This window comes from Colletotrichum godetiae (genome assembly GCF_030913485.1).
Source record: "Colletotrichum godetiae strain CBS 193.32 chromosome Unknown BDP55scaffold_15, whole genome shotgun sequence".
NCBI classification, from domain to species: Eukaryota; Fungi; Ascomycota; class Sordariomycetes; order Glomerellales; family Glomerellaceae; genus Colletotrichum; species Colletotrichum godetiae.
This window is the reverse complement of record NW_026851263.1, coordinates 210535-224438: the sequence shown is the minus strand read 5'-3', so window position 1 is coordinate 224438 and position 13904 is coordinate 210535. Positions and strand designations below refer to the sequence as shown.

Genomic DNA, 13904 nt, shown 5'->3' with positions numbered 1-13904 from the left:
GGAGACACCCAGAAGAACCCGGTAACGACAGCTCGGAAGGTATAGCTTTGTTGCGTTAGAGGGAAGTGAACAATCCGCCGAAGAGGGGAACCCGAAAAAAGTAGAACAATGGATGGCATATCCGCGCATATTCGACACGACCAACTGGCAGGGATCCAATCCGCCGCATCTGGTCTTCATCAATTTTGCCTCCTCCATCGAACCTGCGCATGTTTTCCTCGCAACTTGCACCCCCCTCACGCCTGATGATTCGCCTCTGTTCCTCCCGCCTCCCTAACATCTTTCCCCCTTCCGAGAAATTCTTCCGCTGAAGAGGCTTCCTCGTTTCTCCTCCACGCTTCAATCCGATATCTCATCACCCTGCGGAATTTTATCGGCCAGACTACCGGCTCGGCGATTTGACTTCCTCACCAGGACACATTCTCTCAAGGTGCTCACTCTAGTAACCTCTCCCAACGGTTCATACCTCAGCCTGGTCACCTCGACTGCAGAATCTCTTCCATAAAACACCCAGCTGAGAACCACCCTGTCGATAAGCGCAGCTCGACGCTTCCTGCAGCACCATCCTGTCTTGGAATTCGCCCAAAAACAGTCAACCCTATCCGCCCATCTGAGCGTAGATAAGGCCTAAGTTCGCTTTCCGCTATTCACTGGCAGTGTTCTCGACGTCCAGACTCAGACGTCATGGTTAGATTCACTCCCGCTGCCGCCGTTGCGGCTCTTCTGAGCACTACATCAGCCTCCCTTGTTGCACGACAGACGGCTGCTAGCACCACTGCCTCTGCCGGGTCTGATCCCACGGCCATCTCACAGTGTTCCGTCGCATCGTCTACTCAGTAAGAGCCCTCAGTAGCTTCATCAATGTCTTTCATCATCGAATAGCTGCTCATACATCATTGACTTCAGAATCTGCAAAGCTGGAACGACAGAGTTCACAGTCGTATCTACCCCGACTGGTTCGCTTCCCAGTTCATACACTGGATGCCACAAGCATGCCACTGACCTGTAAGCTGAATCGCTTTTGTACTGTTCACTCAGTCTAACACTATTGATATCAGGTACTGTTTCTATCCTGATGGCGAGGTTGAAGTCGTGGCCGCCAATGCGCCGGCAGCCACCGCTGTTTCGACGACTGCTGCTACTGCCGTCACTGGCGCACCAACGGCCGTATCAGACTGCCATCTGCACGGAGTCACGGTGTAAGTGTTTTCATCTGCTCGGCAATAATCCTCACTAACAGAGATCCCAGCTTCTGTATGTGGGGTACTACAGAATATCAGGTCATGACGACGCCTACCAACACTGCCGCCTCAGCGATACCGACAGCCTTCACTGGCTGCCACGCCCACGGCACTGACACTTACTGTCTCGCTCCTAATGGAGATGACATCGAAATTGTTGCCGAGGGGGCCGAGTCGTCCGACCATGACGATACCAGCGGAGAAGAACCCCAGGGAGAGAACTGTCACTTCCACGCCGGTGTCGAGCATTGCGTTGGCGCAGGCGAGAGTGAGAGCAGTGGCACTAGAAGCTGCGAAAAGGTTACCCGCGACTATAACATTCCTCTGCGTGTCGGTCTTCTTTTCGTTATTCTTGTCACTAGTGCTTTCGGAGTCTACTTCCCCATCTTCATGATCAACTGGATGCCCGCCAAGACGCACACAATATTCCTCATCCTCAAACAATTCGGCACGGGAATCATCATCTCCACCGCCTTCATCCATCTGTATACCCATGCCCAACTCATGTTTGGTAATGAGTGCCTAGGCAGTCTTGGCTACGAAGGTACCACCTCTGCCATTGTCATGGCGGGTATCTTCCTGTCTTTCTTGGTTGAGTACATTGGAAAGCGCATGGTCATGGCAAAGATGGCCGCTAATCCTGGTGCGATGACCCGTTTCTCTCCCGAGACAGTCACTGTCTTGGTTCTTGAATGCGGCATCATCTTTCACTCCATCCGTACGTTGCCCTTTCCGAGCATCCCCTCACTGTAGCGCACTAACAAAGGATTGAACAGTCATTGGTATCACCCTTGTCGTGGCTGGTGACACCTTCTTCATCACCCTCTTTGTTGTCATCCTCTTCCACCAAATGTTCGAGGGCATCGCTCTTGGAACTCGAATCGCCCAGCTTGGCCAGCCTACTTCAGCTGAAATGACAGAGCGCCCCACCCCGAGTGCGCCCGCCGAAGTTGAGCAAACCGCTTCCGCTGAGGGTAGTCTGAACTCTCTAAAAACGCCCAGCTTCTCCCTCGTCAAGAAGCTTATCCTCGCTTCCCCCTTTGCCCTCGTCACGCCCATCGGAATGGCAATTGGAATTGGCGTTCTCTCGCAGTTCAATGGAAACGACCGCGACACCATCATCGCCATCGGTACCCTCGACGCGCTCTCCGCTGGTATTCTCGTCTGGGTTGGTGTTGTGGAGATGTGGGCCGAGGACTGGATGCTTCCTGGCGCGGAGCTCCTAACCACTGGCCCCATCGTCACGACCCTTGCTTTCTTCGGTCTCATCGCTGGCATGATTATCATGAGTGTGCTTGGAAAGTGGGCTTAAGATGTTGGCCACCAAGGATAGAAAGAGAAGAATACTCGATAATGAATGGTGGCGCAGACTCTTGCTACTGCGGCACGTCTAATGCGGAAATGGGAACAGTTTGTAGATATCGGGTCGGTCCTTATCATGATAGATGTTATACCCTAAACGAGTGTAATGACAGTTTGCTTTCCAGTCCCGCCTAAAAACTCCCGTGCCTCCCCATTCATGAGACCTTGGAGGTAAATCTCACCGATAAGCACATGACTTCTTTCGTCCGCAACAGGCCTGAAGATATAGAACATGTTCGCGCCATGAACCAACCAGACCTTGTCACCTTTGATAGCTTCAGCCGGAGCCAAGCCGACGAGTCCGTTTTCAGTGCGGATCAGTCTCCGGCGATTGAAGCGACTCATCATGCCTTGATTGCGATGCCAGTCCTCTTGGCGGTAAATTTCCACCTCGTCACCATATCCCGATCTTGGCTCGATCCCTGCCAGTTCATGGAAAGCTTCCAACATCGTCTGCCCTCCAATCACATACTTCTCACCAGGGTTCATCAGATTATACGCTGGGTAGGACTTTGTTCGAGGCACACTCATAGCATCAAATGCCTCCCAGGCCTCCGCCACGTCATCAATCTGTACAGTCGTAATCTGCAACCGAGCCTCGTCTAGTATCCTCCACGGCTTCGCATCCGTGGAGTATCCTTTACTCGCACAGAGAACTTGCTCTCCAGAGGTGACACTTCTCGAAAGTACCTTTCTCGGAAGGACTTGCCAGTCAGGCACCCATGATGGTAAGTCCGATGACCCGAAGCGACAGATTTCGAGGATGCTTAGAGGCCAGTAGTCGTCGTCTTCCACTAGACGCCTGGCAACGGATGTGTACAGTTGCTGTATGTTGAGAGAATAGTCGACAGGGATGATGGGTTCCTCTCTGGAACTATGACGGAGGAGGTTCATGGGCGCATAGATGCGGTCTCGGGGGTCTGTTGCTTGGAGATCGCGGAATCGTAAGAGGAGGCTGATGAGATTGAACTGGTGAACTACAGAATTCCTCCCATTCTCTGATTCAATCTGATGGACCTGCTCAGCTTTAGAAGAAGCCTTCATCCTATCCGGGGCTCTATCGATTACGTTGGAAGCTGCCATCCGCGCATAGCTCATCTTGAGATCATGCGCAACCTTTTTCACCCGCGAGAGCGTCGCGTCCACAAACGACGCATCTGCCCCCCGCTTCCGCAGGCCATCTCGGAGCCAGTAAAGTGCATGTGTATAGAGTATCGTGGCGGGTAAAAAGGCAGTGCGATCTAACCACGCCGTACCGGAGAGGAAGACCCCGAGGTCTGTTGGGGCAGTGTACTCCTGTACCGTCCAGACGCGGTTCCAATAGGTAGATTGAAAGACTCTGACGGTTTCCCGAATGGTAGTATATCGGTCTTTCACGTGGCTGGGTAGAAGCTTCGGGGGCTCTTTGCTCTTTCGAGAGACGGTGAGGGCGTGCTCGCCGAGTTCGCGGAGGTATGTTACCCCCGGTCCGAGGTCTGATCCGAGCCAGGTCAAGACTAGCTCTGCTGAATCGTAAATCTCCCGCATGTGCGAGACCTGGTGGCTTCGCTCTGCTATATCTGCCTGGTTTATCGAGATTGCGTCGATCCATAGTGGGGCAAGCTGTGGTGGCTTCAGGAAGAGGCGGATGTGCTGGAGCGCGGAGTGAAGGTTTTTTGTGGCGTGGAAGAGGTGATTGTCGACATGGACGGAAATGGTGTCAGAGGGATCGCCCCAGACATAGGAGAGTGCTGTATATTCTGCGGATGAGAGGGGGGTGGACTCGGTTGTGAGGGTTATTGGGGCTGAGGGGGGTCCTGCGTGGAGGTTCACGAGGCGGATTTCGTTCTCTTTGAGGGGATAGTAGGATATGGGTGTAGTCTGGAGAAGTGAAGGGGTCTTGCTGGTGAAGAGGTTGCCGAGAGAGAACGTTTTGGTCTTGGTGAGGAGGGGAAGAGGGGGTGCTAGGGGGTCTAGAGCCAGGTTTGAGAAGCTTTCGGCGATATTATTGGGTTTTGACATTGTAGCCAGTAGCCTTGCTTCTATTGGACTTTATGCTACTTGGGAATAACCAGGATAGTTTGTGATCTGAAGGTTGGAAAGACAAAAGTGAGGACTTGTAGATGTAAGATTGCCCAACCAGGCAGCATTGTTGCAGTGCATCCTTCGATATTGGAAGTGTGGCGTTGGGATTGTGGCTAGGCCCAAGCAAGAGCACAATAAAAAATTGCCGCCTGGTTACTTCTTCCTTTCAACGCCACGGTTGATTTGATTCTCTAATCATCATACGGCTATCCTAAAAACTGCTAGATAGCGTCACCATGTCCGTCTCAAGTCTTCTCTAGTTTTGCTCTAGTTCCTTTATATCCACCTATGAATAATCTCGAAATAGATCAAATTTAAAGACAGACTGGAGACTGATATAGTGATGCCGTCTAGCAGTTGATGGGATAATAACTGATAATGAGGTCAAAATTACGAACTGAGACCTCACGGCCTCGAAGGGTTACTGCGCGGATTCATCAGGCTTTCAGAATTAAGCAATATGTATCAGAATGTTGATAACGTCTCTATAGACCTTGCGCAGTGGAATTCGGGTCTAAATCGATACAAATCGTAGTCTTCAAGCTTCCGACACAACAGCTAGCACATGAAAATGAGTGAGAATCCCTCTAAAGCCTCACAGCTACCCTATGGCTCATCATTTACAACGCAGATTTCCAGCCTCCCTCTGCCTCGAAAATTTCACCGACCACCTTGGAGACCACCAAGAGATGACGGTCATGGTATCTCGGCGCTACTAGAGAAACACCAACGGGCATCCCGTTCGGACCCTTGAAGCCTGGAATGTTGACGACGGGAACATGCAGCGCCTACCGCCGTTGTTAGCAATTACTGTTCGGCATACAGACTCCGCGAGAGACTTACCGTCCAGGGGGCGTTGAAAGCAGCACTTCCAGTGCTCGAAGTCCCTTCAGGCGCTTCGTCAACAACACTAGGCACCAACACGGCATCATACTTGCCTAGCATCTTATCAACCTTTGGCCTCGCAATGGCGATGTTGTCGAATGCTTCCAGCTGCTCCGCTCTGCTAATCTTATTCGTGTTGTCAACATGCGAAATCAGGAACTCGTGCAGTTGGTCCTTAGCAGCGCGGTAGTCAGGTAGAAAAGCGGATCTGCCGTCGCTGTGCAACACCGTAGCATGCCACTGAGGTAGTTCCTGGAGCTCGGGGTCAAACTCAATCTCCTCGACCTCAGCTCCGTGAGCCTTGAGAAGTTCCGCTGCTTTCGTCATCGCAGACTGTGTGCCGGGCCCGGCTTGAGGCCACACCATTGTCTTCAAGAGAGCGAACTTGGCGCCTTTGACTGTGAAGGTGTCCTTGGGAGGCTCGTCGTCCTGGAGGTCAAAGACATCGGCCATTAATTGCAGATCTTCGACACTACGGGCGAAGAAACCCAGGGTATCCAGAATCAAGGAGTAGATCTTCTGGCCCTCACGGGTGATAGAGTTCCATGTCGGCTTCAGGGCGTAGATGCCGTTGAAAGATCCTGGACGGATGGTGCTTCCACCAGTTTGGGTGCCCAAGCCGATTGGCGCTTGGAAGTCGGCGATCGCTGCGCCTGAGCCAGAGGAAGAGCCACCGGGCGTCCGGTTCGTGCCATGCGGGTTCACCGTTTTGGGGCCTTGAACAGTGGCCGCGAATTCAGTCGTCGTTGTCTTGCCTGCGAGGGTCAGATTCACCTTGCCGAGTGTCGAATTATCAGTTTGGACCTACCGAGAAGTAGTGCACCGGCTTGACGAAGAACGATAATGGACCCTGCATCAACTTTAGGCGCATCTCTGGCGTAGATTGGAGAACCGTGCTGCGTTGGCATATCTGAGTTTCTGTTAGTGCTACGATGGAAAACCCCGCGCAATGTTCACCAACCCTTGGTGTAGATAACGTCCTTGACCGCGATCGCAACGCCGTGTAGAGGTCCTCGTTTCTCTGGCGGTATCGCGTCCATCTCCTTCGCTTGTGCAATGACCTGATCGGGATTCAGATATTCCCAAGCCTTGACGACAGAGTCTCGCTCCTCGATGTGAGACAAAAGCGAGCGCACATACTGCTCCACAGTCAACTCCCCAGCTCGAATCTTGGCTGACGCCTGGGTCGCCGTAAGTCTGTACGGCTCAACTGCCATTGCGGAAGATTATGTCGAGTCCTCTGCGGCTCGATCAAGGTTTGAATACTTAGGTCTAAGTTGACAACGGCACAAACGCGTGTGCCAAGGCAAGGTGCGATCTACTTAGAACAAGAAGGCGGGGTATCTGGCAAGGTGGCGACTAACAGAGTCAGAGCACAGCGGTCTGTATCAATAGGCACTCTCAGAGTCTCGTCGGCAGTTCCGGTGAGGCAGCTTCTCTGAAATTCAAAAGGCTACTCTCGAGTTTTCTGAAGTCTGCAAAAAGGAGATGAGAAATAAAGTTGTGGCGTTCTCGAGAGTTGGAGTAATCTGGAGGCATTCCGGCTATTTCATAGATGATTTCCGGAGACTCCAACGGCCATGAGAGGGGCCATCCTTGTTACCCCAACCCCGCAGGCCGTTATCGTCGGCTTCAGATCCGCCGCCGCGTTTGTTTCCCTTGCAATACTTCCGCCTACGCCTCCAGCAGCAGCGATTGCGACACGTCTGATTCGGGGCCATTCCACCGAATGAGGCGTTCTTACTCAACTTCTCTGTATAATGCCGGGTTAAAAGTCTGGTCACAACATTCAGAACTGCACCAAGACACCCCTCTCCAGGCCCACCCTGTGTGTACCCGTGCAATGAGCTCATGATAAGCCGAGGGCGACCCGCCGAATTATGGAACGGATTGCCTCCGCTGGTCATTGTGGATGGCTTCCCCATCCACAGCAAGGCAACATCGAGTCTGGAGGACACCAAGTGGTCGACACAATTTTCTGCCGCTAAGCACACCATAGTAACTTTAACACTGGCATCGCTGCAACTGTCATTGCTACTTCCGCTATCACTAAGATGGCCACTCCTCGGATTCCCCCAAGCACATGTTTGAATAGTGCGTGGAGTCTTAATAAAGGGGTTAGAACTCAATAATGGTGCATTATCTTCTCGCAAGTTATTGCCCAGTAGCTTTGATGTTACTAGAAAACACAGCTAAGCCTCCAACTTCTGAACCTTCCCTCCCAATTGTAACTCCTCGGCCTCGTCAATCCGCGGAGACGAAGGTGCATAAATCTCACCCTCCCTTTCGCCCTCAAAGAACCCATCTCGGCCCTCTTTCGCCAGCCATTCGTATTCCATCGGGGCATTCTCAAAGCCTGGTGGGTACACCTTGGCCTTGAAGAACTGCACCTGCACTATATAAAGGATGGCTGATGTAAAGAACGTCAAGACCCAGCCCATCATGTACATGTACTTGGCCGGCTGGCTGACTATTTGAGGTTGGTACTGCCCGACGAGGCCGGGCAGGCCCATTGCCGTGCCGCCAATCCAGGCAAAGACCCCGACCCAGTTGACTCCGGACTTGAACCAGTAGAGGCCTCCTTTGGAGCCATTGTACAGTGATGGCACATGGATGTTGCCTTTTCGAACCAAAATGTAGTCGAAAATGATGATCTGATGAAAGTCAGCTACTCTTTTCAGAACTTGCTGGTGGGCTTATTACTTACGGCGCAGAGAGGGCCCATGAAGATGTTGTAACTGCCCAGGAATGAGATGAAAGCAGATGCGTTAGCAATAAGCTTCCACGGCAAGACGACGATACCGAGAATGGCACAGATGATCTGGCCTCGACGAATCGTCAAGTATTTGGGAAATAACCCGGTCATGTCAGCGCCAAAAGGAAGTGAGTTTGCGCCAAAGTTCGTCGCCAGCACACTAAGAATGAAGCTGAACGACACAAAGAAGACGCCAGCGCGGGCCGTAGGATTCCAATAGTGGTCAAGAATAGCATCAAGAAGATCCCACAGGTTCCAGTAAGCCGTGCCCCAGGCGCCTTGCAACGATGTCGTTGACGCTAAGCCGAGGAAGAAGACAAGAATCTTGGCGAAAAAGACACAGCCCCCTTGCAGCCAGCCGGCATCGCGAGGCTCTTTGCAGTAACGCGCGAGATCGGGTTGGTTCACAAGCATCGGCGAAAGGGACCCCATGATGACGTTGACACCGCTCATTATAGCCCATCCGACCGGTGTCTTTGCGGCTGCTGATGCGCCAGCAACAGATGCGGCGCCAATGTTTGAGATGCCGGTTCCGTAAGCCATACACCAGCCGAAGAGTCCGAAGCAGGCGAATGGCATGATGAAGCCTTTCACAGTATAGATGTAATGAATATGAGTCGGGTGTACCCAAGTCTGCGATTGTTGTTAGAGACAAGTCTCATCAAAGGGCAACAAACAACTCACGAATGGGAACTCAACCAGCCAAAGTAGAAAGAATGCCAAGAGCTGCTTCGACGTGACATCGGCACCGGCAGGAAGCATATTGGGCCAGTTGTCCCAGCTGTCCCCAAAAATACAGCGGAAGCAGACGGACAACAGGTTCGCGCCGTAGTAAGTCTGAATTCCATACCAAATGATGCAAACGATTGCGCGGATGAAGATGAAGAAGTATGAGCCGTACATGCCCATCACCGACCGCGCAAGAACGGGACTTGAATAAAGGTCAGCAGATGCCAAAAAATGTTGAAGGGCTTCAACGCACTATCCAAGATGGTACATCACGCCAGGTATCGCCATACCAGTAACGACGATGGCAGAGATGAGTGAGCCAAGTACGCAAGATACGAAGGCTTGTTGCCATGTCTAATGACGTCAGCGCATCGGCTTGAAGAAACTTCACTAGGTCAACTGACCAAACCCACGGCGATGAGCGAAGAGGCGACGTTCCACCCGGTGGTTCCAAACATGTTTGAGAACCAGTACAATGGCAAGTTATACCAGGTCCATGTCCTTTGTTCTGGTGGTGTCGGTTCGAGGTCCTTGTTCGACCATGTAGAGTCTCCGACTTGGGTTCGTCCTTCATGGGCTTCAGGAGCCTTGATCCATTCCCTGAAGGCGTCTTTCGACTGAAAGGGCGCGGTCATTTCGCTTTTCGTTGGCATACGGACGCGCACCATGGTTGCTCGAGTCTTTGTTGGTATGATGACAATGTCCGAACCTCACCAAACATCGAAACTATGAGTTCGATGGAAACCAACAATTGGATGTTTTCTTTCCACATGGCCACAGTGGTTTCGTTCATATTAGAGACCCCGTGTCCGCGCCTCAGCTCTGTTGCAACCCCGACACGCCTGATTGCGGTCCCCATTCGTCGGCGACTTTCCACCCGACAAACATCTCGTCGCCACGCGAGTCCACGGTAAGCTTGCACTAGGGGACGATAAGACATTGATATGGCATATGAGGAGAGCCGTACTTGGCATGTTGATGGATGGGCCGGGGACCTGGTCTCGGGGGTGATCCACCAAGATAAGGCGGTGGCCGGCCGTTGGTCTTATCTGCGGTGGACGTCCGAATAGGTATCCCAATCCGGCAAAGACGTGATCATCGGTAGAGAACTACCGACATTGACGTATCGCTTGAGGTCAAATTGAGGGTATGGTGCTAGAGTTGAGATTCCCAGCTGCCTTGTGCTTATTTCCGTGGACGAGCCAACGATACCGAGAGTCACGAATGCGTTTCTGAGCGATAAGGAGATGCGTACGAGTATAGGGTAGCACGTGGGTAGATATGAGTTTGAGTTGAAGAACAACCAGATCATGACGCTTACCATCCTCGCAAAAATCCTCCGATGTTCCCAACGATGTATATGTCTCGTACCTATGTCTGTATGGGTGCATCCAATAACACTCCCGGTTGACGTTGCGGAGGATCCTTGCAGGTGTTGTCCCGATCCATTCTAAATCGGCTCAAAGCCTTCCTACTTTTCGTTCTCACGGCAGTCCTCGCCCATACATACACGCCGAGTCAGGAGAATACTCGGAATGACTGCCCACGTTCGGGCTGGAAACATGCGCGATGAGACATCCCCCGTCGACCTGGTTGACAGCGCGTCAGCAATCTTCAACGCAGAGGGCCCCGTGAGCCCCCGCACCGCTCCACCGGCCACGTTGCCGCAGACACGGAAGTCGAGGGTCGCCTTGGCTTGCAAGCGATGCAAGAGAAGAAAGCAACGTGCAAGTTGTCAAACTCGAAATCTAGACCATCCATGTTCAGTTGCTGATACGAGTGAAAGTGGTAGTGTGACGGCGCACATCCAAGTTGCAGGACTTGCGAGAAGTCTAATTCGGCGTGCATCTACGAGCGAGCACTGAGACCACACTATCCTGGAGGCAAATCACTGTAAGTTTTTCACTTCGCGCTCTTCAATTTGAATCTTACAGCATGTCCAGATATATCAGCGCACTAGAGGAAAGAATCGCATTCCTCGAAGCACGTTTGCCAGATTTTGCCGAAGACCACTTCGCGGTGACATCTTTCGCAGCAACACCTCCGGAACCCAAGACGAGAGGTTCGCAGAGAGACTCAAGAGACTCACCTTCGGACGATGAGCCATCATCATTAGTTGATGGCGTTGCCTACCTGTCGTTATGCGCATCTGGCACAATAGACACCGCCCCAGAGCCCTTTTACCTAGGGTCGAGCTCCGGCGCCACGATTGCGCGGATGATTCAGTCTTCCATCTTTCACAGCTCGGGTCATAAAGCTGGAGTTGATTCTATGGCAACAAATCAAACTGTACCGTCATCTCCGATGCACTCGCGAGGGAATCCTTCGGTATCCTCCAGCCCGGAGGAGCCCCAGTCTGAGTTCCCGTTCCCCGAGCAGGCGAGGATGCTCTTCGATGTCTTCTTTGATCGGCTTCATACGCGATGGCCTATCCTGGATCGTAAGCTGTATACAAAGCTGTTAGAAAAGCAGTATGAACAAGGGGCGCTTACGATCCAGAATCGAAGCATTATGCACCTGGTGTACGCCATTTCGGCAAAATTCCTGCAGTTGATGAAGAAGCCCTGCGACGTGGACCCTCAGGTGAGGGGCTTCTCCATGGAAAACTTGCATTCACAGAGCTAACATGGACACTGTTAGAAACACCTCATGGCTGCCATCGAGCCGATGGATTATATTCTGGAACAACATAACTTAGCCACCGTCCAGCTTCTCCTTCTGCTCGCAGTTCACGGGACGAGAAGTCCCTATGGTGCCGGCGCATGGTCTCAGGTGCGATACGCTGTTACGCTCTGCATAGAACTAGGTCTCCATCGAAAGCAGTCAGGCACCTCTACTCACAATCCACGCGATCTTGAGATTCGAAGGCGCGTTTTCTGGTCTAGTTACTGTTTGGACCGCATGACGAGTGTGGTGCTTGGACGGACTTTCGCCATCGCCGACAGAGACATCAACGTGGAGGTAAGTGGTGCGAGTGACTGATATAGATTACAGTTCTTCCTGACAGTCAATCAGATTCCAAGTGACAATTTGGAGTTTTGGGACTTGACAGCTCTAAATCACCCGTCAACCACATCAGAAATGCCCTGGTCAAACATGAAACCGTTCATCCACATTATCAAGCTCCGGAGAATACAATCCAAGATCCACCGCCGAGTATACCGAGTTGATAAAGACGTCTTGTCAGAGTCCTTGGAAGAAAGAGTCAAACTCGATTCCAAAATGAGAGAAGTCAGAGCCGAGCTCGATGAGTGGGCGAGAACAGTCCCTCATCCGCCAAAAGACGCTGGAAGCATAACTTGGATGTATGATCCGGAAAGCGCATATCACGACTCTAGAGATTTCTTCGATCTGTAAGTTTGCATAAATTTCTTCTACATCATACTGTTGAAACCTGACAGAGAACAAAGGCAATACTACAAGTCAGTTTTATCGCTCTTTACCGTACTCCTCCCCACTCTCAAAACCTCCGACTCGCGGTTCATCACCACCGCCCAGTCCGCCGCCCGCGTCTGCACGGCATACAAGCGTCTCAACCAGCAAAAGACGCTCAGCTACACCATGATGGCACTCCACTCGTGCTTTATCGCGGGTTTAACACTGGTGTACTGCTTATGGCGGGACCGCTCTCTCTTCTCGTATGACACGCTCGAAGCTACGAGAGCATGTTCTCAGTCTTTGACCATCTTTGGCGAGAAGTTTCATGGCGCGATCAAGTACCGCGATATCTTTGATGCTCTCTCGGGAAGTTTGTTGAAGACAATTGTTGATCCGATAACGGGCCCAGACGAAGGATCAAAGCCCCTCGATGTAGACCTGGGAGTGAATGCAGGGGTGTATCCGCCGATGGCGCCCGCAAAAACTCCGGGAAGCATGGCCATTGAAGGGAGCAGCGGGGCCGAGGAAAAGTCATCCGTGACTAATGCGATCTCTGATGCCGTGAAAGAGGCGTTTATGGAGGCGGACGAAGAAGCACCGGGCGGTTGGCAGGGTTGGAGGATGTTTAACGAAATGGTGCAGCCCGATCTCGCCGATGAATCTGGAAAGGTCTATGGAAATTATCACGAAGGAGACTGGCCGGACAGCAAGTGGAATAATCTTGGGCATGAGCTGGGCTTCACGGAAGAGCTCAAACAAGGGATAGATCAGGACGTTACGGAATCAGACTGGGATTTCGATGGGCATGGAAAAGTGAGCTGAAGACAATTTTCAAGGTGGGAACTTCACGAGCTATTGGCGCCGGTTTATTGCGAAATGGTAGATCGCAAATAGTTTGTTAGGTTGGTTGCATCTTTATATTACTTAGAGATGAGGTAAGTAGGTACAAACAGCACGGCACTGAACGTCTGGGCGGCGACGTTGAGAGCCAAACACTTATAAGGGTACGAGTCCAGTCCCATTTACTTCAACCCTGTAGTCACGCTTCCGGTCTGGAAGGCACCGATTGGAGATCCTCTCGAGAACTTGAGATCCTTCTAACATGGCTAAGTTTTGTCTCGGGCTTTATTGAACATAATGCCGAGTGGGAACTCTGACCTCTGGGGCGCCATGTCCATGTAGTAATCTGATCTGAATACAAGCAAAACGAGTAGAGCTTATCACAAGTCTGAGTAGGAGACAAGATTTTGGGGTATGGAAAGACTCAACATATTCTGTAACGTATTCCGCATTTATAGACTAAATCACAGATGTTTCCTCTACTATCTAGGAGAAACTCATATTTCCCCGTTGCCCGTCACGATAACCTTCATGTCTATAGTTTGATACATGGCGTCTTTAATAGTTTTCTCCGCGTCGGACAAGCTTGACTGGTATTAAGGAACGGTTGCCAGACTTCTCGGGGCCCACCCAGATCGATCCAAGAGTCC

At 51.7% G+C, this 13904-nt stretch overlaps 4 protein-coding genes across 4 annotated transcripts; 2 read left to right on the top strand and 2 right to left on the bottom strand.

Annotated features, from left to right (window-relative positions):
* Positions 1–684: 684 nt before the first annotated feature.
* BDP55DRAFT_727296 (ZIP zinc transporter) lies at positions 685–2553 on the top strand (the record flags this gene model as incomplete). The annotated part of the gene is made up of 5 exons (XM_060579283.1): positions 685–836; positions 907–1005; positions 1059–1199; positions 1250–1959; positions 2018–2553. The coding sequence occupies 5 exons, from the start codon at positions 685–687 to the stop codon at positions 2551–2553; spliced, it is 1638 nt and encodes a 545-aa protein (XP_060431038.1).
* On the bottom strand, positions 2346–4676 carry BDP55DRAFT_91396 (heterokaryon incompatibility protein-domain-containing protein). The gene is made up of 2 exons (XM_060581315.1): positions 3672–4676; positions 2346–3620 (listed from the first exon to the last, which is right to left on the bottom strand). The coding sequence occupies exons 1-2, from the start codon at positions 4602–4604 to the stop codon at positions 2697–2699; spliced, it is 1857 nt and encodes a 618-aa protein (XP_060431037.1). The 5' UTR covers positions 4605–4676; the 3' UTR covers positions 2346–2696.
* Positions 4677–5287: 611 nt separating this feature from the next.
* Positions 5288–9671, bottom strand: BDP55DRAFT_692855 (amidase signature domain-containing protein; the record flags this gene model as incomplete). Its single annotated transcript, XM_060577165.1, has 9 exons — positions 5288–5455; positions 5511–6307; positions 6361–6423; positions 6514–6749; positions 7785–8206; positions 8260–8940; positions 8992–9238; positions 9290–9390; positions 9441–9671. 9 exons carry the CDS (start codon positions 9669–9671, stop codon positions 5288–5290), a joined length of 2946 nt encoding a protein of 981 aa, XP_060431036.1.
* A 776-nt stretch (positions 9672–10447) lies between these two features.
* BDP55DRAFT_703198 (fungal-specific transcription factor domain-containing protein) lies at positions 10448–13573 on the top strand. Its single transcript, XM_060577953.1, has 6 exons — positions 10448–10696; positions 10855–10929; positions 10980–11619; positions 11677–11997; positions 12052–12389; positions 12447–13573. The coding sequence occupies exons 1-6, from the start codon at positions 10572–10574 to the stop codon at positions 13234–13236; spliced, it is 2289 nt and encodes a 762-aa protein (XP_060431035.1). The 5' UTR covers positions 10448–10571; the 3' UTR covers positions 13237–13573.
* Positions 13574–13904: the final 331 nt, after the last annotated feature.

Excerpts from the sequence above, each read along its gene's own strand:
- BDP55DRAFT_91396 (XM_060581315.1), bottom strand. The coding sequence starts at position 4,604 with ATGTCAAAACCCAATAATATCGCCGAAAGCTTCTCAAACCTGGCTCTA. Across the intron at positions 3,621-3,671 it reads CGCGGATGGCAGCTTCCAAC|GTCCATCAGATTGAATCAGA; the intron begins GTAATCGATAGA and ends AAAGCTGAGCAG.
- BDP55DRAFT_703198 (XM_060577953.1), top strand. The coding sequence starts at position 10,572 with ATGACTGCCCACGTTCGGGCTGGAAACATGCGCGATGAGACATCCCCC. Across the intron at positions 11,620-11,676 it reads CCTGCGACGTGGACCCTCAG|AAACACCTCATGGCTGCCAT; the intron begins GTGAGGGGCTTC and ends GGACACTGTTAG. Across the intron at positions 12,390-12,446 it reads TCTAGAGATTTCTTCGATCT|GCAATACTACAAGTCAGTTT; the intron begins GTAAGTTTGCAT and ends CAGAGAACAAAG.